Consider the following 25,696-nt stretch of genomic DNA (forward strand, 5'->3'; position numbering starts at 1 on the left):
CAGGCCAGCAGGGGGCCTTCCTCCATGATCAATGACCCTGGGGGTGAAAGTTCCACCTATCGAGTGCTGATGACCAATCAGAGGCCGGAGCAAGGCAGCACCACTGGGGACATGGTGGCTGTTGCAGGCACGACACCCACCTGAGACCCAGGATTGGCTCTGGATCCAAGGCCAGAGATGTGCGATGACGGGAAGTGGGTGGGGGCTGATGTTTGCAGGGTTGGGGGTGAAGGCCACGGAAGAGGAGTGTAGCAGCAAGGGAAGCGGGCTGACTTGCAGCGGTCCACCCCCTTTCCTGATGCCGGGTCCCTCAACCAGCCACTGAGTGCCATTGAACGATGGATCACCCTGCCTGCATTAATTGCCCACTTGAAGGCCTTAATTGGTGGCAGGGCAGTGAGGCCATCCATAGGCGTTCCTGCCAAGGATGTAATCAGTGGAGGTGGAAAGGTGGGAGGTCCCCACTCACCACCCTCCTGCCTGATTATCTGCATCCCCACCATCAAACTCACCATAGGGAGGGCACAAAATTCTGCCCTATGTTTCAGCTAGATTGTTTGATGGCTTCCTACCATGTAGTTGCTGTATTTTGTTCAAGACTACTTTACATTTTTCTGAAACTGAGGTAATGGAAAGTAATGTTCTTCACTGAACAAAGTCCTAGCACCAGTCCTTTATATTTTTAAACCTACCCTTGTAAATGGCATTAAAATTGTACCCTGAACTATGGGTCAACCACTCTTAAAACTAGAATGAAAAGGTATAGAGAGTTTCAGTTTAAATCAAATTTAAGAAATGGCTTAAGTTAAATTTTTCATATTTCTATCCAGTTCATTTTGTTTTTATTTTATTGGCAATACACATGCATTAGAGGTTTGCCTTAATTGCCTTAAGAGGTTTGCTCATTATCATCCACCATAAAGTAATTTGGTGAAGTTGTAACTGCAAAAGAAAACAGTTTTTTAATTCTTTTACTGCAAAAATTTTGGAGAGCTGTTGAAATGTTAGCTTGGGATTATGAAAAGTAAACCTGGTGTTCTGAGTGTTATCTATATGTGTATGTACAGTGAGTCCTTGCTTAGCGTGTAGTTGCTTTCTTGAAAAGTGCAACTTGAAATGGAACAACATTAAACGAATCAGATTTACTCATTACAACCAATGTAAAAATCTCTAGTTAGGTTTTGTAGGACCTCTCTCGTCAGAAAAAAACATTAAAACATTATACCCTTTAAGTTGAAATACTTTACATTGCTAAATTCCTATATTTGTAAATTGAATAACTTCTAAAATAAAATAATATTTAACATCTAACAGAAAAATGTCAACTTTTCATTTAACCTCCCGCTCACTGTCTCTCCCGCTCGCTGTCTCTCCCGCTCGCTGTCTCTCCTGCTCACCAATCCTCTGGCTCACTGCTTCTCTCACTTGCTGACCCTCCAGCTCGCTGCCTCTTCCACTCCTCGACCTTCCCAGTTGCCAATGAGCACGCTGTTTGAACATCCTGCTCACCACACATCCTGTTCCCTGACCTCTCTCACTGCTGACCCTACCGCTTGCCGCCTTTCCCACTTACCGCTTCCCTCTCCCACAGGGAAGGCTTGGGAGATGAGCGGCGAGAGGCTGGAAGAGCAGCTTCAAGTTGCAGGATGTAAGCTGTAAGAGGGAGGGTTGGCAGCAACCAGCTGGGTCAACAAGCGGGAAGGTCAACGAGTGAGAGGGAAGATCAGTGCATGAGTGGAAAGGTCAGCAAGCAGGAAGGACAATGAGTGAGAGGGAAGGTCAGTGTGCGAGTGGAAAGGTCAGCGAGCGGGAAGGACAACGAATGAGAGGGAAGGTCAGTGTGCGAGTGGAAAGGTCAGCGAGCGGGAAGGACAATGAGTGAGAGGGAAGGGCAGTGAGTGAGTGAGAAGGTCGGGGAGAGAGAGAAGATCAGCATTACGGATGGTCGGCGAGTGGGAGGATTGGCAGTGACCAGGAGGGTCAGCGAGAGGGAAAGCCGGGAGCAGTTGATCCAAAATGGCGCCGAGCAGGTCACATAACTCTACGTCAGACCCGGCGCAAACAATTGTGCTGACTGTCACTTTAAGATCAGTTCAACTGAGTAGGGGTCACGTAGTTTGTTCAACCAATGTGTGGCTATCGTGGGAGAATAAATTATAGGGAGGGGTTTCCTAGGAACAAATGGATTGGCTGGATGCAAGCAGCCACAGAAGCTCTCGTGTAAATAAAGTTTGTTTTGTTTGACTAAGAAGCCTCCCAGAGCGTGTTTCTACAACAATGTTAAATCAAAACTCCTGATGTTAAATACGAATACCTGCCCCATTAACTGGCCAACATTAAATTGAAATGACTTAAAATGGGGGAACTTAAAAAGGGGACTTACTGTGTATATAGATATATACACACATTGTCAATGTTACTTGAACTCCATTTGGAATCCACTCCATTGTTTCTTATAATTGAAGCCTTTTTTCTGTGTTCACTTTAGTGTTTTCCAGAGATTTGTCTGTCATGGGGTGGAATGTTTAATAAGGTCAGACTGTAAGCTCCATATTGTGTATAATTGGAACGGAAATTATGTTGGAATATACCGTTCTTTATTCTATAATCTAGGAGCTATTGCAATCTCTCACGTCATGCAGTAAAGTTGGCATTTATTTAATCATTTGGCAAGAGTGGACAAGATCAGTAAAATCTAATTACATCAGGATAAGAGCCTGTGGAGGAGAAAGATTATTTGTGTTGAAGGGTGTCTTATAAATTAAAAGAAGAAACTGAATTATCCATTTTTGTTCACAAAGCACCTCCCATTTATCTATGCAGCTTTAAATATTCAGACTGCAAAAGATAGCATCTGACTTTTATGTAAAATTCCAGTAACCACTACAACAGCCTTGTTTCCCAATCCTGCAGAGCCTGCACAACAGATGAGCCATGCATCGGTGAAATATTTTCAAGGATCTATTGATTTGAATGATCTCTTGACCGAGATCCATTGCCTACGGATTCAGTTGGAGAGAAGCATTCAGACAAACACTGCTTTACGTCAGAAGCTTGAAGAACAACTTCAACAAGGACAATTCAAAAATGAAGGCAGTCCTTCCACTATTAATATAAACTATCTCTTGGCAAGAGAGCAGAGACATTCTGGGAAAAGACACTTGTTTCAAGGTAAACAATTTGACTAAATTTCCTCATGTAAAAAGACAATTATGTAAAAGTATTCTTGATTTTTGCAGGGATTGTATCTTATGAGCAGTCAAGTTGCAATTTGGGTAAGCAGCACAGATGAAATACAAGTTGTATTAAATAAATAGTCATATTGTTCCATTTGTGATATCAAAAATTGGTTTAAGTAGTTTAAAACTTTTAAAAAAAAATTCTCCTGAACTGTGGCTGACATGAGGCAGTGTTTATTGTCCACCTTTATTTCCTCGGGCATTGAGAGTTAACCGTACAGTATGGGACTGGATTTCCACACAGGCTAGACTGGGTAGCGGTAGGCGATTCCCCTCCTTGAAGGTCATTATTGTGACTCAGTTTGATTTTTATGACAAAATTACTGTCTTCGTAGTCATTTTCTAGCACCAACCAACAATTAAAAGTTTTGTTGAATTCAGTTTTACTATTTGTCTTTGTGTGATTTGAAATCTCAATCTGTAGCATGCTTGTTAGGTACAAAAACCATCAGCCTACCTTTGTGCTTGCATTTGGTGTTCCTTAAGCCTGTGATGGTGCAAACACATTGAACTTGTTGCTGTTTGACATGGGTTTAAAATGTTCAGTACTTGAATTTCCTTTTCGAATTTTGTTTGAAAATTTATTTGTTTAGAAACATTGGGCTGAACTTTCCCAGACGTTTGGAGACAGGCAGGGAGGTAGGAGGACTGGCAATGTGGCAGGGGAAGGGGTTGAGGGAAGGGGTCGAAGTCTTTCTGCTGACATGCTGTTGCCTGTGACAGAAATTTCAGTGACATAGGAAATTAATTGTCCTCTTAAGGGCCACTTCCAGCCCCCTGTGAGCATTTTGACCACGTCAGGAGGGCCTACCGCCATGGGGGAAGACTGTCAGGGAAACCCTGGCGGCCTCCCAGTAGGCTCCTGGGACAGGGGAGAGAGGCGGGTTGGGGGGGGGGAGCTCCTTGATGGGCACTCCATGGTCTAAGGAGGGGCTGCCCCAAGGTGCTTCCACCCAAATAACACCTCCCCCCACCTGATTGCCTGGCCCCGGTTTCCTCAAAAAAAAACTCGCCCATCTTCAGGGGTGCCTCAGTTAAACTTGGAAAAATATTGCCTTGGAAGTGACGTATATCATTTAAACAACATGCAGTTTAACTTCTACATTTGGTATTTCTTTTCAAGTCTGTTGTGTTTGTTTCTCTGAATTTAAAATATGTTCAAGTTCGGAGTTTGAATATTTGGATGATCAAGCTTATCTAAAATGTCAATTTCAGCTGAAAACTATCTGTATTTCAAATTTGTTAAACACCTAGGTAGAAATGGAGTTTACCATTTAATTGCTTGTATGATGCAATAGAACCCTTATATACAGTATTAAAGACAAAAACAAAAATACCTGGAAAAACTCAGCAGGTCTGGCAGCATCTGCGGAGAGGAGCACAGTTAACGTTTCGAGTCCGAATGACCCTTCAACAGAACTAAGGAAAAATAGAAAAGAGGTGAAATATAAGCTGGTTTAAGGGGGGGTGGGACAAGTACAGCTGGATAGAGGGCCAGTGATAGGTGGAGATAACCAAAAGATGTCACAGACAAAAGAACAAAGAGGTGTTGAAGGTGGTGATATTATCTAAGGAATGTGCTAATTAAGGATAGAAAGCAGGACAAGCAAGGTACAGATAGCCCTAGTTGGGGTGGGGCGGGGTGAAGGAATCGAAAAAGGCTAAAAGGTAGAGATAAAACAATGGATGGAAATACATTTAAAAATAATGGAAATAGGTAGGAGAAGGTGCAACACCTGCCCCTTTACTTCCCCTCTCCTCACCGTCCAAGGGCCCAAACACTCCTTTCAAGTGAAGCAGCATTTCACTTGCACTTCCCTCAATTTAGTCTACTGCATTCGTTGCTCCCAATGCGGTTTCCTCTACATTGGAGAGACCAAAAGCAGACTGGGTGACTGCTTTGCAGAACACCTTCGGTCTGTCCGCAAGCATTATCCAGACCTCCCTGTCACTTGTCATTTCAACACTCCACCCTGCTCTCATGCCCACATGTCCGTCCTTGGCTTGCTGCATTGTTCCAGTGAAGCTCAACGCAAACTGGAGGAACAGCACCTCATCTTCCGACTAGGCACTTTACAGCCTTCCAGACTGAATATTGAGTTCAACAATTTTAGATCATGAACTCTCTCCTCCATCCCCACCCCCTTTCCGATTCCCCCCCTTTTTTTCCCCCAATAATTTATATAGGTTTTTCTTTTCCCACCTACTTCTATTATTTTAAAATGTATTTCCATCCATTGTTTTATCTCTACCTTTTAGCCTTTTTCGATTCCTTCCCCCCACCCCACCCCCACTAGGGCTATCTGTACCTTGCTTGTCCTGCTTTCTACCCATAATTAGCACATTCCTTAGATAATATCACCACCTTCAACACCTCTTTGTTCTTTTGTCTGTGACATCTTTTGGTTATCTCCACCTATCACTGGCCCTCTATCCAGCTCTACTTGTCCCACCCCCGCCGCCCCCCCACCACCTTAAACCAGCTTATATTTCACCTTTTTTCTATTTTCACTTAGTTCTGTTGAAGAGTCATACGGACTCGAAACGTTAACTGTGCTCCTCTCCGCAGATGCTGCCAGACCTGCTGAGTTTTTCCAGGTATTTTTGTTTTTGTTTTGGATTTCCAGCATCCACAGTTTTTTGGTTTTATACAGTATTAAAGGTTGTGCATTAATAAATCTTAAGTATCTAGTCCTTTAGATTGCTCCAATGATGCTATCTTCATGCTGTAATTGTATTTTTGTGCTAATGTTTGACAGGCTCTGAAGCTAACGTGTCTGTTTCGGCTGATGATGGAAAAGAAAATTTCCAATCTCATGAATTTCCAACATCACCAAACTCTGCTAATATCCCTGCAGATGTCAATGTTGCTGATGGATCGATGTTCAGAATCCCAGGCATGTAATATTCTTAAGCAGTGATCTCGTTAATTTTCATAATGAGATGAAACTGTGATAAGAACTTTAACACTGCCAGTGAGCAAAATTCAGGGTATTACCGCAACATGCATACTTAATGCCATTACTTAATGTATTTGAAATTAGGTCAATATGTAAGTGCTAATTTCAGACTGTTCAGCAAGTCCAGCATATGTATTTTATGAGACTAGTTTTAGTTCTGTGTGGCTTTGTAGATGAATTTGTTAGTCATGTTTCCCAATTTAGTTTCCTGTCACTTTTGGCTTCACACTGATGTTCATTTGCTTAGGATGAATGCATAGAGCTGTACACGAGTCATTGACAACAAAATTTACAGCTATATTCTATAGAGGAATTAAACAGTTTAGTATTTTCTTTAGTTTAAGTTTATGTAATTAACTGCTGACTCTAACTATATGAATATTGAAGCCATGGCAATGCAGCATTGATACATTTAGTGGCATTTAAAAGAAACTTTGTTGTTATGCCAGGCAGTAATTGGATAAAATTGTCTGAACTATTTATTTGGAGCTGAATTTCCTTCTCTTGTCCTTTCCCTTGCTTTCAATAAAAACTCATTCAGCATTTGGATATAGGGTGTAGTTCAGGAGAGAAGAAGAACATTGAAATTCGATATGAAACTGAAGTTAATGATAGTTGACTTTCTAATTGTTGAAAGACGAGCGGAGATCCAATGAATATAATGCATGGCGATTTCGGGTTTTTTCCCACTGAGTAGTTTTGTTTCTCCATATGCATGTTTTTCTCCTGAAATTATATTTTAAAATATATAGGGCGGGATTTTCCGGTCCCACCCACTGCCAAGATCGTCCAGTCCCGCGGAAAGTCACTGGACTTTTGGTTGAACCACCGCATCGCCTGCAGCGGGTCCCACCATGTCGGGGCCAGAAAATCGCGGCCATAGAAATAGTTGGATTATTGAACCAGTGATGTTTCTCTTAATTTGTAATCTTTAACTTTCATCTGACTTAGGAATCAAAGCACTGCCAAAAGATGAGTTTGATGGTTCCTCACATTACAGTGACAGTTCCACAGAAAATCTATCACACAAGGCTTCCAGACTCATACCAGCGCATCGGATGTGGGCTGACAAAAATGGGCAATATGTGCTTGGGTCAGTAGGAAATTACAGTGTACTGCGCAAACAAATCTCCGAGAGCCGTTCACTGCTTCATGGAATGGACACACGTCTTGGAGATGTTGCTGCTTGTCAGAGTACTGGTGCAAAGGTAAAGCCTGTTCGAATGCTTTTTTTCACAGTTTCATAATTTAGCAGTACGCACTTGTGTTCCATAGATTTGCATTTCAGGATAACCATAGTTGAACACAAGTTGCAGCTAGATTACTCTATCAGAATTTGAAGGTGGATTTTAATGCCCACCTTGTCAGCAAGTTACATAAGAACATAAGAAATAGGAGCAGGAGTTGACCACATGGCCCAATGAGCCTGCTTCGCCATTCAATACAATCATGGCTGATCGTGGGCTTCAATTCCATTTTCTCGCCTACTCCCCTTAATTCCTTAATTTCCTGAGAGGCCAAAATCTCTCTATCCCAGCCTTAAATGTATTCCACTTCAGGCTTAATGACCTTCCTGCCACTTTCAAATGTGACCTTCCCCACCAGCCAGGCTGCCTCCTAATATCTGCTCATGACAAAAACATCCAATACGATTTGCTGCCATCTTCCCCCCAGCCCCCATCCAGACCATCTAGTTTAGAGGCGAGGGGGGCATTTAATTGAGTGGGAGGGTGCTGGGTGGGGATCTTGCCACCTTCCTGCTTCTGCTCGATTTAAGTCCAGGATGGGAAAGCACGTGGGCGCTAATTGAGGGTCTTAAGTAAGGAATTAATGCCCACTTAAGGACTTCATCCTGCTTCTGTTGGGATTCAACCAGTGGCGGGCAGGGGAGTCGCCATGCAGGGAGACTGCCCACCAAACCATGTCAGGTTTGCTTATGGGCTTCTGGGGAGTTGGGGGTGGTCCCTCATTCAAAGGCACTCAGTGCCTGATCGAGAGACCCGGAAGTAGAGGGGGCGGGTGCTTGCTGTTAGCCAACCCATGCCCTTTCTTCCGAAATCCCCTCCAACCCCCATACACAGCCAGCAACAACCTTCTCCCAACCCCCAAACTGCTCTCGCTCACCTGTGGCCCGGGCCCCTTGTCAATCCTAGGTCTCTGGTGGATGCATTACCAGCAGCAGCCACTGCTCCAAGCAGCGCTGTTGGGCAGTGGAGAGCCCAGTAGCTCTCAGCAGGCAGGATTTTCATCCCCAGGGCCCTAAATCCTGGGAAAGGCCAGTTACTGGCCAGCTAAGTGCCTGATAGACACAGTTCCTGCAGGCCTTATCCAGCAGAGGCAATGTGTGGCTCCCACTGGCTCTGCAGCCGGCCAGCAAGACTCCCATTGCCCTAATTAAATTCCAACCTGTATGTGGAAACCTGTGCTCTGCAACTCCTTGGCGTTCCAATCTTGGAGAGGTTGAAGACTCCAACAAATGTTGTCTAAGAACGTACCTGTGATGTGCCTGAGGATGTTTTAGTATGTTAAAGGTACTATAGAAATGCAAGTTCTTATTTTGAAAATTTGTTGGATTGACACAGTACAAATTTATTGGCTTTTCCTAGCCCTTCAATATATTACCTTCACTTGTTTAACTCAACAACTTACAAATAGTACTGAATCACTTGTGCTCCAGAACAAGTCACCCCCTAGCCAAGCTGTTCCAGTAGAGCTACACACTCCCATCTACCCAACAACATGAAAAATTGTCCAGGCATGTCCTGTACACAAAAAGCAGGACAAATCCAACCCGGTCAATTACCACCCCATCAGTCTACTCTTGATCATCAGCAAATTGATGGAGGGGGTCATTGACAGTGCTATGAAGCAACACTAACTCAGCAATAGCCTGCTCACTGGTGCTCAGTTTGGGTTCTGCCAGGGCCACTAAGCTCCTGACCTTATAACAGCCATGGTTTAAACATGGACAGAAGAGTTGAACTCAAAAGGTGAGGTGAGAATGACTGCCACATCAAGGCAGTATTTAACTGAGTATGGCATGAAGGAGCCCTAGCAAAGCTGGAGTCAATGGGAATGGTGGGAGAAACTCTCCACTGGTTGAAGTCATACCTAGCACAAATGAAGATGATTGTGGTTGTTGGAGGCCAAGCAGCTCAGTCCCAGGACATCACTGTTCCTTGGGGTAGTGTCCTAGGCCCAACCATCTTCAGCTGCTTTGTCAATGACCTTCCCTCCATCATAAGGTTAGAAGTGTGACCCTCACTGATGATTGCACAATGTTCAGCACCATTTGTGACTCCTCAGATACTGAAGCACTCCATGTCCATGTGCAGCAAGACCTGCACAACATTCAGGCTTGGGCTGATAAGTGAAATAATATTTGCGCCACACAAGTGCCAGGCAATGATCCTCTCCAACAAGAGAGAATCCAACCATCTCCCCTTGACATTCAATGTCTTTATCATTGCTGAATCCCCCACTATCAGCATCCTGGGAATTACCATTGACCAGAAACTGAACTGGACCAGACATATAAATATTGTGGTTACAAGAGTAAGTTGTGAATTCTGTGGCGAGTAACACCTCCTGACTCCACAAAGCCTGTCTATCATCTACAAGGCTCAAGTCAGGAGCGTGATGGAATAATCTCCACTTGCCTTGATGAGCGCAACTCCAACAACATTAAAGAAGCTTGACACCATCCAGGACAAAGCAGCCCACCCACCACCTTCAACATTCATTCCCTCCACCACTGACGCACAGTGGCTGCAGCGTGTACCATCAACAAGGTGCACTGCAGCAACTAACCAAGGCACCATTGACAGCACCTTCCAAACCCCTAACCTCTATACCTAGAAGGACAAGGGCAGCAGATACATGGTAACACCACCACCTGGAAGTTCCCCTCCAAGCCACTTACCATCCTGACTTGGAAATATATCGCTGTTCCTTCACTGTCGCTGGGTCAAGCACTGTGGGTGTACCTACACCACATACACTGCAGCGGTTCAAGAAGGCGAATCACCACCACTTTCTCAAGGGCATTAAGGGATGGGCAATAAATGCTGGCCAGCCAACCACATCACATAAAAGAATTTTTAAAAGTCTGTGTATGCTGATTGAACTTAATGAAAAAAATAACATATGGAATCAGCTAATAAATATTTTAATGATATTTGCAACCTGTTGCACAACTTAAAAGCAAACCATTAGACCGTTTTTGTTGAACAGTTTTAACTCAAAATCTCTGGACTCTCAAGGATGCATATTAATTTCAATATTCCTTGTTTTTTGGTAGATAATAAATATGCAAAAAAGAAATTCACTTTGCTTTCGACTCACTGTATACGGATATCACTAATATCATTGTTTCATTCTAATGCCACCACTGCCTAAAACTGTCAGGAACAATCAACATAAAAAGTTGATGTGACAAAAATGTATTTTCCCATTGAGTTTACATTAGTTTGAAATATATGCTTATTTTCATCCTTTTTTAATTCATTTAAAAAATATAAAATATTTTAGAATGCTCATAGTGGTAGGAATGTTTTCTGCTTCTCCTGTCCACATCCCCACATCTCCCTACATTATGCACTTTTCCTAACCAAGAGAACTTGCTCCCATTATCTTCACTAATGCCATTTTGTATCTGGCTGCCAGGAGCTATACGAAATGGGGCCTAGTAACTGCGTCCATCTCCAGTCTCTTTCACCACCTCTCACTGCCCAAATTCTTTTATTTATTTACTTATTACGCGTTCATGACTTTATAGGGATGTAAAAACAGAAAATGTCAGAAATATTCAGTAGGTCTGATGGCAGCTATGGTGAAAGAATCAAGTCTGTGGCATTTCAGCAGAACTGGGAAAAGTTAGAAATGTAATAGGTTTTGATCAAGTTGAAAGGGGTCGGGGTGGCAAGAAAAACATAAGTGAAGGTCTGAGATAGGGTGGAGGATGGGAGACATTAAATGACTGAATATTTCACGGTGTGAAGTCTAAGGGACAAGGAAAGAAACAAAAGTTATGTCTTGAGGAGGTATAAATTGCAGGATGCTGGTTAGATGCCGTCTAAATGCAAAGTGAAGGAAGTAAGAGAAACAAAAGGGAAAGAAAACAAACCAACAAAGAAAAACAAAACTACATTTTATGACCTAAAATTGTTAAATTCCAATGTTGAGTCCAGAAGGCTGTAAAGATGGTTGAAAGACGAAGTGCTGTCCCTCAAGCTTTGATTGAGCTTCATTAGTACATTGTTGCAGGCCAAGGACAGAGAGGCTAGAATGGGAGCAAGGTGGAGAATTAAAATGATAGGTGGCTGGAAGGCTGGGGTCACTCTTGCAGACTGATTGGAATTGTTGAATTTTGCCTGATACTTTACCACAGCAGCATGCCCAAAATTGCAAAAATCACTTTTTGAAAGTGATGCTCGCAACTTTTTACTGCCATGGCTTTTTACATTATGCTGGAACATCCTGTACCACCATGTACCCACCAGGAAAGATAGACACTTACCTTTTTCATGACTGTGCTACTTGGAAGTTCTTTATTTTTTTGATAAAGTTAAGTATAATTCACGTCTTTTCTTTCTGCTCCAGGAACCAGGTGAATCTTTGTTAAAGTACTTGTCCTCAACTGTAAGGAGCATGAAACAAACGTTTGAGGAAGCAGGACATTTGCTAAAACGCTTCTGGAGGGTCTCTTTACCCATCCCTGCTGCCAACTCTTGTCATCAAACACAGGTACAAAGAGCACAGTTATTGGATTACAGCAATGTCTTTTTTTTATTTCTTTTAGTGTCAGGCCTTGAAAACAAATACTTTTCACAACATAGGATTATTTTGTTTTGGTGCTATGATATAGAATCATTGAAACTTGCAGCACAGAAGGAGGCCATATATTGAATTTCAAACCAAAAGCTAGCAATCACCGTTTGGCAGGGATGTAATTGAAGTCCAATAGTGAAAGCACCTTTTTTTTGTCCAAGTATCTGACTGTATGGCAGATGAATGGTTAGGTACTAAGCCATGTGGACCAAGAAGCTAGCAAGTTTTAATCCCACATCAGTGCTTGGTAAATTGAACCCTGCTACACCCTGGGAGCAGTGCAATTTACCTGTTTCATCGAATCACACAACATAGAAGGAGGCCATTCAGGCAATTGTCTGAGTCAGCTCTTTGAAAGAGCTACACAATTAGTCCTGCACCCGTGCTCTTTCGCCACAGCTAAGGATATATCCAATTCCCTTTTGAATCCCAGGGTGTTTCCCAATACTAAAGGGAGAAATAATCAATGTAGATCATCTCCCATTTCTCGCACCTTAAACTGGAAGGTTATTGTATGGATTGTGTGAGAAGGTAAGATTGAACTCATTGATGTTCCTTCTGGTTGATTAACCTGACACACCTGGTATACATTCATACATGAAAAATAACCAGGGGAACCCAATCTCAACATACTGAGTTGCCTGTTTGGGTGGGGTGGTGAATATGTACAACTAACTTCTCTCAAAGTTCTATTCCAAGATAGTCGACACCTTAATAACTAACTAATGGAAATACAAGAATTACATATGGGCATTAACACATCTTAAATTTTTTTCCCATAGGAAAAAACTGTAGGGGATGAAATCTATTGGCTACGCAAGAAATTGACTGAGCAGGAGAAACTTTTGCATGGCACTGTTAAACGTCTTCGTACGACTAACCAGATTAAGGAGGGCATGGAGAAAGTCATCATTAACCAATGTTAGTAAATGGTCAAGGTTAAATCACTCATGTATACAATCTGCTTTTCTTACCAACCCAAATTTTCCACAGCTATATTTTTCAAAAAGTCAGTTTAATACACACTTTCATGTGATGAATAATCATAATATAGACACATATGTAACCACATCTTTTATCATTGTTTATTCCTGTCTCTTGATCAAGCTGTTTCCAGAGCATCACATTTTCTTTCATTGTCTCTGCCTATCAGCTTCATCTTCTTCAACTGTTAATATTTTTCCTGAATAAATATTACAGCTCCCTCTATAAATTGTTCTTTATTTTTACTGAAATAAATGATTTCCCCACATTGGAGAAGCACATTCCTTGCCTGGGAAACATTCCATTTGTATTATATATATATATGAGTTGGTCAAGTTTATTCTATCATTATGTACCCAGAGAAGCCCTATCCTTTATATATTTATATCCTAACCTTCCTCCATATCTCTGAAAACCTTTACTCCCCCAGTATCTCACTCTCTTTTAAGCTCCTCAATTAATCTACTCCTATGACCTTCTGGGCAATTCAATTTCTTCCCACTACCCTTGTGTGAAGATTTTTTGTTTAATTCATATTTTTAGATTATGTCCCCCTGTTTGAGATTCCTCTACTAAATCTCTATTATCCTCTATCTCTATTAAATCTCTTTAGCCTCTCTATTATTGGAATTATCATCCTAATGTGTAATACAGATTCACAAGTATGAGATGAGCCATTCGTAAGTGTGTGCAATACTCTTGGGTAGCTCCTAGATACTAGTTGTACTTGTCCTGTGGTAAAATGATTAGCTCTGCAGCTCATTATTAGTCCGTTTATTAACCTTTAGATGTTCAATTAATCCAACTGATTTGTGAATCCGCTCCATTTCATACCAGGGCAGTTCCAAGTGCTAATAGGTAGAAATATCAGGAACAAAATTAAGCTTTTCAATACAAAGCAGCTGGCAACACCAGCAGCAATGTTTTCAAGTATATGTAAAATTCCAGTGTAGAATCCACACATTCACTTGTGTCCCCAAGATTGAGAACTGGACTGAGTCTTAGACAAAGTTTTGAGGTGGATCTGAGCTATTAAAGGGTTTGGTGGTTTAATTTACAAATCTAATTTCAGATTTGTCTGAATCTACTGTGTTTTGGAATGTTCATGACTATATGTTCTTATCTGACTGCAGTTAGAAATTCCCAGATTAAAAATTGCACACAAAAATCTACATTACCCACCCTGATATTGCACATTGATGAGTCACTTTGCAATGCTGAGAACCTACCCAATGTCTTTTAAAGCCAAGGTTGTCAGTATGTTATATAATTTAAATATAGTTGTAGATCATTTTTAATGAAATTTTTCTATTCCTTTTAAAGTGTCATTAACCCATGATGTTTTGAAGAAAGCTAGAGGAAATTTGGAGGTGAGTAGAGCATTCAAATAAACTCTAATAGAAGAAGATTAAAATTGTGATAACAGTTGGACTGAGTTTGCCAGCACTATCACTCCTAAAGATAATACCATTAGTTCTGTTTTTCTTTCCGAAATTCTGATAAATCTCCTCTCTGCTGCCTTTTCAAATCTGGGGTAACTTTATCTATTAATGTGCAGTGTTGTGTATACATGTGGCACTGTGTTAGAGGGAGGATGTATGAAGGATGGAAAAGTCACAGATTGATTTAAAATGTGACCAGGGATGCAGGTTCACAATTACAAAGAGGTACTTGAGAGATTAAGGAAAGACCTCCTGGAAGTCTTCAAGATTAAGTTATGTATAGTGGTTGATTTATCATTTCCAGTAATTGGTAAGATTTTTACCAAAGGGGACACACAATTTAAGAGAATCACAAAAAAGAGTAGTTAGAAAAAATATCCTTGCACAGAAGGTGGCAAAATATGGAAACCACTGACCAACCATTGTTGAAGCACAAGTTTTTTTTTCAAAACTGAATTAGTTGTTTGAAAAAGAGCTATATTGATGGGTGGGGGAGCAAGCAGAAGAGTGCAATTAGATTAGGTAGCTCATTTGGAGGAAAAAAACCATCAGACTCGATGGCCTGTTTGTGTGCTGCAACATTTTATGATTGAATTTACAGTTAAGCCTGCTTTAATCTGATGTTCTTTTCTAATAATATGTTGAATAGTACCAATGTTCTGTGGGAGTGCTCTCACTTGTGAAATCAATGAGATTTGAATTGGCAATTCAGCAGAAACATGGATTCATTAAGATCTTATGTATAGGTGTCACTTTGCATTGTGCAGATTTGCTATGTAAATTAATTGTGGCTGTTTAATAGTGTGTTGTGTATGTATGGATACAAGGTGTTTTCATTTTGTGTAACCTTCGTAAGTGAGATGGATTGGATAACACTCAAATGATGAAGCTGACTGTAGATTAGGATCTGCCTCAAAGGGAGACATTACGGGTAAAACTGATCTTTGCCAGAAGTGTGAAACGAGCACATAGAAAATCAGCAGTGTGTTTTATACTGAGCTCAATGTTCCTTTGCATTGAAGTCATGAATGTTATAAAATGAACAAATAACAGGGAGTGAAGTCAATAGAAAAGAACATCAAGGGTGATATTTTTTTTAAAAAGGCTGCCTATTTATTAGGAACTTGTTTTGCAACACTAGCAAGGACCAAATCACCCTTAGTCAATGAAGCAATATGATGAATAATACCACTTTCTTTTATAACTTTCTTTGAAATGTTTGTAACTAGAAATGATGAATAATTAGTATGTATTTCTGGAGTTTTGTAGCCTATGAAAATTGATAAATACCTATCCATGTACTGTGATTTAAACCCCAACATACTGACTCATCATATAAACTGAGGTGTGGTCCTTTCACACCAAACAATCTTAATTCTTAGAATTGCAGCAGATGCCAGATTCACGGGTCAACATTTCTAAATTTAAAAGAAAGTACAGACTGTTGCTGAAACAAGCCATAGAATTGTAGCAGTTAATATGCTTGGAAGTTGGGACTAGTTTTATTTCTGTTGTAAACAGACAATAAAGGAGGATGAACTAAAACATTGAGCCTGTTCTACACTGTCATGATGTGATTCTACACATCTTCACTGTCCAACAGTGCGCCATCCTGAAAGAGCATAGTAACAGCATGCTCATACCAAAGTAGATGTAAACTGAACTCTCTCTAATCTATAGTTAATTTTTTTTTAAAGCAGTGCTTCGCAAGCTTTTTTCCCCAGTGTGGCACCATTTTAATGCCTCGGGCTTCATGTGGCCCTGGAGTGAAATTTTTGGGGGTTACGAGAGTTGTTGAACTGGGGGGGCTTCAGCTGTCAAGCAGGACGAGATTGTTAATGAACGATTAATGCATTTTTACTCTGATTATTAATGTAATGTGGAAGCTATTATTAAAGATATTTATAGCAGGGCACTTAGAAAAGTTTACAAGTTTTGTGAAAGGGAAATCATGTTTAACCAATTTATTGGAGTTCTTTGAAGGAGTCACCTGTGCTGTGTTTATAGGGGAGCCGCTGGATGTACTGTACTTAGATTTCCAGAAGACATTTGATAAGGTGCCACACCAAAGGTTATTGCAGAAAATAAAAGCTCATGGTGTAGGGGGCAATATATTGGCATGGATAGAAGATTGGCTGGCTCACAGGAAGCAGAGGGTAGCCATAAATGGGTCTTTTTCTGGTTGACGGGATGTAATAAGTGGTGTGCCACAGGGATCAGTGCTGGGGCCTCAATTGTTTACAATTTATAGAAATGACTTGGATGAAGGGACAGATGGAATGGTTGCTGAATTTGCTGACAACACAAAGATAGGTAGGAAAGTAAGTTGGGAAGAAGTAGTAAGGAGGCTACAAAGTGACATAAATAGGTTAAGTGAGTGAGCAAAGACCTGGCAAATGTGAAATTGCCCATTTTGGCAGGAAGAAATAAGAAGCATATACTCTAAATGATGAGAGATTGCAGAGCTCTGAGATTCAGAGGGATCTGGGAGTCCTAGTGCATGAATCACAAAAGGCTAATATGCAGGTACAGCAAGTAATTAGGTAAGCTTATAGAATGTATCATATATTGTGAGGGGAATTGAATACAAAAGTAGGGAGGTTATGCTTCAGTTGTATAGGGCACTGGTGAGACCACATCTGGAGTACTGTGTACAGTACTGGTCTCCTTATTTAAGGAAAATTGTAAATGTGTTAGAAACAGTTCAGAGAAGGTTTACTAGACTAATACCAGGAATGGGCGGGTTGTCTTATGAGGAAAGGTAAGGCTTATATCCACTGGAGTTTAGAAGAGCAACAGATGATTTGATCAAAGCCTTTAAAATCCCGAGGAGTCTTCACGGGTTGGATGTAGAGAGGATGTTTCCTCTTGCAGGAGAATCTAGAATTAGGGGTCACGGTTTAAAAATAAGGGGCCGCTCATTTAAGACAAAGATGAGGAGAAATTTTTTCTGAGGATGGAGTCTTTGGCACTCTCTTCCTCAAAAGGCAGTGGAAGCCAGGGCCTTTGAAAATTTTTAAGACAGAGCTAGATAAGATTCTTGATTAAAAAGGGGGTGAAGGGTTATCGGGGGCAGGCGGGAGGTTACAATCAGATCAGGCATGATCTTATTGAATGGCGGAGCAGGGTGAAGGGCCGAGTGTCCTACTGCTGTTCCTAGTTTGTATATTCGTAATAGCATACAGGTTAATAATTTTATAGGATCATGATTATTGACGCAATTGGCAAATGACTCTAATGTATTAGCATTCTGTTTATTGAAACAATAGGCTGCTGATTTTTTTTTTAATATTTATTCACGGGATGTGGGCTTCACTGGCTGGGCCAGCATTTATTCCCCATCACTAGTTGCCTTTGAGAAGGTGGTGGTGAGCTGCCGTCTTGAACCGTAGCAGTCCATGTGGTGTAGGTACACCCACAGTGCTGTGAGGAAGGGAGTTCCAGGATTTTGACCCAGCGACAGTGAAGGAACAGCGATATATTTCCAAGTCAGGATGGTGAGTGATTTGGAGGGGAACTTCCAGGTGGTGGTGTTCCCATCTGTCTGCTGCCCTAGTCCTTCTAGATGGTAACATTCGTGGGTTTGGAAGGTGCTGTTGAAGGAGCCTTGGTGAATTTCTGCAGTGCATCTTGTAGATGATACACCTGCTGCCACTTTGCATCGGCGGTGGAAGGAGTGAATGTTTGTGGATTTGGTGCCAATCAAGCGGGGCTGCTTTGTCCTGGATGGTATGCAGCTACTTCAGTGTTGTGGGAGCTGCACTCATCCAGGCAAGTGAGGAGTATTCCATCACACTCCTGACTTGTGCCTTGTAGATGGTGGACAGGCTTTGGGGAGTCAGGAGGTGAGTTGCTCGTCGCAGGATTCCTAGCCTCTGACCTGCTCTTGTAGCCACAGTATTTATATGGCTTGTCCAGTTCAGTTTCTGGTCAATGGTAACCCCCAGGATGTTGATAGTGGGGGATTCAGTGATGGTAATGCCATTGAACGTCATGGGGTGATGGTTGGATTCTCCCTTGTTGGAGATGGTCATTGCCTGACACTTGTGTGGCACGAATGTTACTTGCCACTTGTCAGTCCAATCCTGGATATTGTCCAGCTCTTGCTGCATTTGGACATTGACTGCTTCAGTATCTAAGGAGTCGTGAATGGTGCTGAACATTGTGCAATCATCAGCGAACATCCCCACTTCTGACCTTATGATGGAAGAAGGCTATTGATGAAGCAGGTGAAGATGGTTGGGCTGACGACACTGCCCTGAGGAACTCCTGCTGCAATGTCCTGGAGCTGAGATGACTGACCTCCAACGACCACAACCATCTTTCTTTGTTCTTGGTATGACTCCAACCAGCAGAGAATTTACCCCCTGATTCCCATTGACTCCAGTTTTACTAGGTTCTCCTTGATGCCACACTTGGTCAAACGTGGCCTTGATGTCAAGGGCAGTCACTCTCGCCTCACCTCGGGAGTTCAGCTTTTTTGTCTATGTTTGAACCAAGGCTGTAATGAGGTCAGGAGCTGAGTGGCCCTTGCAGAACCCAAACTGGGCAACCATGAGCAGGTTATTGCTAAGCAAGTGCCGCTTGATAGCACTGTTGGTGGCCCCTTCCATTACTTTACTGATGATCGGAAGTAGACTGATGGGGTGGTAATTGGCCAGGTTGGATTTGTCCTGCTTCTTGTATACGGGACATACCTGGGCAGTTTTCCACATAGCTGGGTAGATGCCAGTGTTGTAGCTGTACTGGAACAGCTTGGCTAGGGGTGTGGCAAATTCTGGAGCACAAGTCTTCAATACTATTGCTGGAATATTGTCAGGGCCCATAACCTTTGGAGTGTCCAGTGCCTTCAGCCATTTCTTGATATGGAGTGGATTGAATTGGCTGAAGACAAGAAGAAGGCAATAAGACCCTGATTGTTGATGCAATAGACATCAGACTATTCATGTAATAGTATTCTGATTAATGTAGAAATATCCTGAATCTTAAAGTAATAGGACGCTGACTATGAATGTAATAGGACCCTGAGCATTTTGATTGGATTGTTGATCCTGAATTTAGAAGTAATAGACTTTCTACAAAAAATACAAACACCTACCTTTTCAGAGGCGTTTTCTTTTGCTTCAGCAGCAGCAGTTGGGCCTCCGAGCAGTCTAACAGCCGTGCCCACAACAAAAAAAAAAGCGAGGATTTAAAGGGTCCTCACAACAGTCAGAAATCAGTCCAAGCTCCATGGACGCTATTGCTGCCTTGGAGCTCACGACCCCAAAATCCTGTTTCATGACCCCACTGGAGGTTGTGACCCACAGTTTGGTAAGCCCTGTTTTAAAGGAAAGAACTGGAAGCTTTTCTTTTATAATCCATATCACTGGGATCCTACCAGAGGTAGCACCAACATTGGAAAGAATAGGTCCAGGGGCATATTTTTAATTCAGTTGTATGTTCGAAGTCTTGCCCACAGATTGAGCCAAATAAATCGTTTGATGCATTTTCCCTTCATTCAATCAGCAACATTGGGTTCAGAACAAGATACCTGATTTGCATTCCCAATGGCTCAGTCACAGACAGATGAGTTCATCAATCCTTTCTTTCCTTAAGTGAATGTTCTGTTTATAATTTTGTGATCACAGGTGCTCAGATTGGGAAGAACATGTAGTATGCAATCAGAAAAGTAAGAGTGTTGTGAAGATGCACCATCTTACTCTCCTTTTGTGTGAAGCATACTTAGCTCTGCAGGTGCAAACTGAAAAGGCCACCTGAACGAGGAACTTGAGGAAGCTTACCTCAAGCTGATGTCTCAATCCTGTCAGAGTTCAATCAAGTCGGGTACACAGAACTGGCAAGATGACTTCAGCTTAGCCCAGTGAATCATCCTTGTTCTCGTGAGAGGTCATTGATCTGAAACATTAACTTTGTTTCTTTACCCACAGATGCTGCCTGACCTGCTGAGTATTCCCAGCAGTTTCTGTTTTTAACTGCATTTCAGATTTCCAGCATCTGCAATATTCTACTTCTGTATTCATGCAACATTAGTCAATAAATAGTGAGCCTTCCCACACGTGTAGCTGGCTAAGTTCCAGTTTGGCTCAGTGGCTAACATTGTCGTTTTCAGCCTCACTCCAGTAGTCAAATCACACCTTCTTGAATAGCATTCCAGCACAGCATAGAAATTATGCTGTATCATCAGAGGTGACAACAAACAGAGCAGATCTATGTTTTGCTGTTCAGGTGGCACCTAAGCCAGCAGATAGACAGTAAAGTTGATAACGTGGAAGGATAAGACCAAATGAACTAAAAGCTTATCTGCATCCAATTAAATTTTAAATATTCTATCTAGATTGAACTGTGCAACTCTAACTTTGGGTATAAATGTAAACTGAGTTTATTATTGATTAGTTTATTTTTAATCTGCTCTCCTGAAGTTCTTTAAACCTCCCTTGGTCTTGCTTTCATATGTAAAAGTTGTGCTGTTCCTAACTGCTGGTTTTGGTTTGAGTTGAAGAAGTATATTAAAGGCTTTGATCCTTCCTGAAGAATAAAAATTTTATAACTTCATTCATTTTTATGACACCCTACACGTGAATAGACTTGCCCTTGTGAGAAAAACAATTGATTGAAAACCTTAATCTCTAAAAGCGCATTTATGAACTCAAACCAGAAAAGACTTTTCATATTAAAATGTAGAGTTATTTAAATACCTTTTTAATGAGTAATTAACCAGGTTTTAAATGTTATGTAAAAGTTTAAAACATTGCAAATTTAGACCTTTGTTTATTGCAGTTCATTTACATTTATATTTTTTTACATATGTAACAAACGCTTGTAAAAGCAGTGCACAAAATTACATTTTAATATTTTGTGGTTTTGTTTTTCTGCACGAGTTCTCCTCCAGTTGCATTTTCCCTGTATTAATCAGTACACTTTTGTGGCTAAAATTCTCATCTTGCTCTTCAAACTTATTTAATTCAATATTTTATTCCTCTTTCCTTTTCTCTCTCCACTCTTGTCGTTCGACTGAGCTTTTCCAGATGAATCATTACATGGTTTTTGATCTGAAAGGCTTTCCAAAGCAAAATGAAGGTTGGTGAAGTGTGTGATCACTTCTGTGACTGTTGCATGCAAATGCCTGATTCACACTGAATTTAAGTTTCTGGGTTAGAATTGTTTCATTTCCGATTGGCTGATGGTTTCTCCTGAAGGTTTTCCTAACTTGGTGTTTTAATAACTTTTATATCTGGTAGTGCTGTAGTTGGCTAGTGTATTTTATTTAATACATCGGTTCAGAATTTGCTGGAGCGCGGCATCTTGCGATGTACCCTGTTAGTTAGGCTTGTTCGTGGAATCGTGAACTAATAATTATTTGGTGAGGACAGTAGGACCTCTGGGATCTTAGCAAACAACAGCATAAACAGTGCATCTCCTTAACCAATTAAATTTTAAAATTTTGGAATACACAGAAGAGTGAATTGGGGTGGGTGAATTAATGTCAAATCAGTTACTGAAAAAGAAATAGAGGGGGACAGAAAGAGGAGAAAAAGAGGACACGAAGCAAAAATGATTTATTATAAAACCTCCAATTATTTACTGTCTGAAGGAATAAGACTCTACACTTTTTTTAATTGTTCACCCTCTGGGAAGGAGATATTGATTAGCAATCACTAACAGTTATCATGTCCTTAAAAGGGTACTTGTGCTGTTAATTATTAGACATCACTTTCTGTGGCAAGTTTAATGGCTGATTATTGTCCAAATGCAGCAACTTCATGAAAATTATGGGGAGATTACAGCTGAAATAATTTTAAATAGCTAAAGGTGGAGTGTCGTTAATCAGCCAGCAGAACTGTGGTTCACAGTTCACGGGCTATTTTTTCCTCACCACAAGTTGCTGGTTGATTTGCACATTAGTATTTTTTCAGCAAATTTTGGGCCAATATATTAAATCCAGTGTGAACCACTGAGCAGTGAAAGCTAACTCCGTACAGTATAGTAACACAATTAAGACTCTGCAAAGTTTCAGACATTTATAAATATTCCAACCCAGAATCTATAAGATGATTTTTTTTTGGGTCAGTTTGACAGATTTCAGGCATTTTTCCATTGTGATTTCTTGCACTTAGAAGGCCTGAAGCTAATGTGAAGTGTATTTTGTGCAGTGATATTTTGCAATGGAGCCTGAAAGAACTGCATATTAGGTTATGTTCTGTAAATATCGTCTACAAATAATAAGCAAAGTTGAAAACCAGTTGTATCTCACCAGATAATTACTTCTGTTTGGCGCAGAACAACAAAGTTGTAAGAGATTGTTGTTTTGAGCCAAAGAGATATCTGTAAGAGATACTTGTTATTAATACATTAATATATTGAGTTCCACATGACTCATGAGAATAAATAATTATGTCTCTTTCTGTTTGTTATTCTTTTAATGTCTGTAGTGCTTTATTTTAAAATAGGGGAAAAAACTATATCCATGGAGTGGCTACCCCTCCGAGTGATGATGTTGCATATCTGTATATCTTGACTGTGGTACACATAGGTAGAACAAACTTTGTATAAACTGATACAGCCTCGTGTACAGATTCTCCTATAGCTAGGGAGAAATTGCCAAATTTCAAATTCTGATTTAGGATTGTAATATTACTGATGCTGCTGTTTGCACAGATTGATAATAATGTGACTCCTAGTTTCCTATTGTTTTATAAAACTAGTTTTATATTTATATTACCAGCCTGCTCTCCCTTTTAGAATACTTTGTTGTGTATGATAGCAATCAGACCATTTTGTGCTTGTGGTGTTGATTACATAAATTATGCAAGTTTATTCTGAATGTTTGTAAATGACAGTTGGTGGCATATTGTGTAAGTTGTTAACATTTGCTTGAAATCATCTGACTGTTTCATGCCATTGTGATTTCATGTTCTTACAAAACCATCCCAACAGTAAGTTGTTTTTCTTCTTCAAGCAGACCCAACCTTCCGAAGCTCAGCCAGTAAATGGAAACTAACTAATACAGTTCATACAGCTGCCTTTAATTGTGGTTCCAGTGAAGAGGCTTGCTCTACTCCTGAAGAAAAGTTTGACTCTCTGACCTCATCATTTTGCAGCTATTGAAAATAATTTCTTCAAGTAGCCTGTCAATTTGCAAGTTGAATTGCTCATTATTTTTTTTGTTATTTTTTTTTTGTCTGGAGATTAGCTTTTTTGCACAGAGGTGCAGAACTGTTTCTGCATGTCTACCTGTAAAAATGTGAGATGTAACCTTGAGTACTTGTCGGAGACTATAGCAATTGGAACAGGACAGATAAAATGTTGCAGATTTTAAAAAGAGTGAAGTTTTAAAGGGATTTTTTAAAGTGAGACTAGTAATTGACAAAATAATGTAGAGCATCAGAAATGTTGAAGCATTTCAGACCTCAGTGTTTTTTTAGAATAAACCTTTGTACATTCCCTCAGTTCAGCAATAATTGTAGTGTGTAAAATCAATTTTGTAAATAATCCAACGGTTGTGAGTGTGACCTGCTGCAGGCTGTGAGATTATTGTATTGTGCTGTTGTATAATGTTCCTTTCCTGGTATTCAGATGTTTGCAAGGTACTGCCTTGGCCTTATTCTTTTTAAATAGCCTTGTTTGTGTTTTTATTGGAAAGAATGTATGTAGAAGATTTCAAATTGTGAAAAGAAGCCTGCCTTACTGTACATTTTACTAGAATGTATGGACTTCAATCTGTTCTCTATTTTTCAAAATACATTTTATCTGAATTTGTTATCCAGCTTTTTCTGTTTATAAATTTATATTCAAGAGGCTTGAGATATATTTTACAATGATTTACTTTCTAATTCTCAAATACAATGATAAAAGTACCAACGTGCATTCTCTAAAACTTTAGCATACAAATTAGGGAGAAGGCGGTGGTGTTGTGGTATTGTCATTGGATTAATATTGCAGAGACCCAGGATAATGCTCTGGGGACCTGGGTTTGAATCACACCACTACAGATGGAATTTGAATTTAATAAAAATCTGGATGATTTGAATAGCAATCTGGATGTCCTGTCCCACCAGCAGGATAGACCCAGCAGAGGTGGCACACTGGTATACAGTCAAGAGGGAGTTACCCTTGGAGTCCTCAACATTGACTCTGTGAAGTCTCATGGCATCAGGTCAAACGTGGGCAAGGAAACCTCCTGCTGATTACCATGTACTGCAAACCCCCTCAGCTGATGAATCAATACTCTTCCATGTTCAACAACACTTGGAGGAAGCACTGAGGGTGGCATTTGGGGCGGGGGACTTCAGTGTCCATTACCAAGAGTGGCTTGGTAGCACCACTACTGACCGAGTTGGCCATGTCCCAAAGGACATAGCTGCTAGACTGGGTCTACGGCAGATGGTGAGGGAACCAGCAAGAGGGAAATACATACTTGACCTCAACCTCACCAATCTGCCTGCCACAGATGCATCTGTCTATGACAGTATCTGTAGGAGTGACCACCGCACAGTTGTTGTGGAGACGAAGTCCCATCTTCACATGGAGGATACTGGTGCAGCTACAACATGTGCTGTTTGGCATGCAAGTAGTCCTAAGTGACATGCGATTGACAGAGCTAAGCAATCCCACAACCAATGGATCAGATCTAAGCTCTGCAGCCCTGCCACATCCAGTCGTGAATAATGGTGGGCAATAAAACAACTCACTAGAGGAGGAGGCTGCACAAATATCCCCATCCTCAAGGATGGGGGGGCCCAGCACATCAGTGCAAAAGATAAGGCTTGAAGCATTTGCAACAATCTTCATCCAGAGGTGCCGAGTGGGTGATCCATTTTTGCCTCTTCCGGAGGTCCCCACCATCGCAGATGCCAATCTTCAGCCAATTCAATTCACTCCGTGATATAAAGAAATGGCTGAAGGCACTGGAAACTGCAGGACCCTGAAATTATTCCAGCAATCGTACTGAAGACTTGTGCTCCAGACCTTGGCCGTGCCCCTAGCCAAGCTGTTCCAGTACAGCTACAACACTGGCATTTGCCTGGCAATGTGGAAAATTGCCCAGGTATGTCCTGTACACACACAGCAGGACAAATCCAAACCAGCCAATTACTGCCTCATCAGTCTACTTTTGACCCCTTCCATCACTTTACTGATGATCATCAACAGTGCTCTCAAGAGGCACTTAGCAATAACCTGCTCAGTGATGCCCAGTTTGGGTTCCGCCAGGACCACTCAGCTCCTGACCTCATTACAGCCG

The 25,696-nt window shown here is 41.0% G+C and overlaps 1 protein-coding gene across 1 annotated transcript in view; it reads left to right on the forward strand.

The window, feature by feature from the left end:
- cdk5rap2 (CDK5 regulatory subunit associated protein 2) overlaps positions 1-24,216 on the forward strand; it is a 164,741-nt gene extending 140,525 nt beyond the window's left edge. The window contains exons 45-52 of the mRNA XM_078549804.1: positions 2,914-3,171; positions 5,999-6,136; positions 7,151-7,407; positions 11,801-11,944; positions 12,811-12,949; positions 14,336-14,382; positions 21,483-21,534; positions 23,417-24,216. Of these exons, the coding sequence (XP_078405930.1) occupies positions 2,914-3,171; positions 5,999-6,136; positions 7,151-7,407; positions 11,801-11,944; positions 12,811-12,949; positions 14,336-14,382; positions 21,483-21,534; positions 23,417-23,562 (1,181 nt within the window). The 3' untranslated portion in view covers positions 23,563-24,216. The remainder of the gene's footprint in view (positions 1-2,913; positions 3,172-5,998; positions 6,137-7,150; positions 7,408-11,800; positions 11,945-12,810; positions 12,950-14,335; positions 14,383-21,482; positions 21,535-23,416) is intronic.
- The last annotated feature ends 1,480 nt before the right edge of the window (positions 24,217-25,696 follow it).

This window comes from Cetorhinus maximus, chromosome 10 (genome assembly GCF_964194155.1).
Source record: "Cetorhinus maximus chromosome 10, sCetMax3.hap1.1, whole genome shotgun sequence".
Taxonomy (NCBI): domain Eukaryota; kingdom Metazoa; phylum Chordata; class Chondrichthyes; order Lamniformes; family Cetorhinidae; genus Cetorhinus; species Cetorhinus maximus.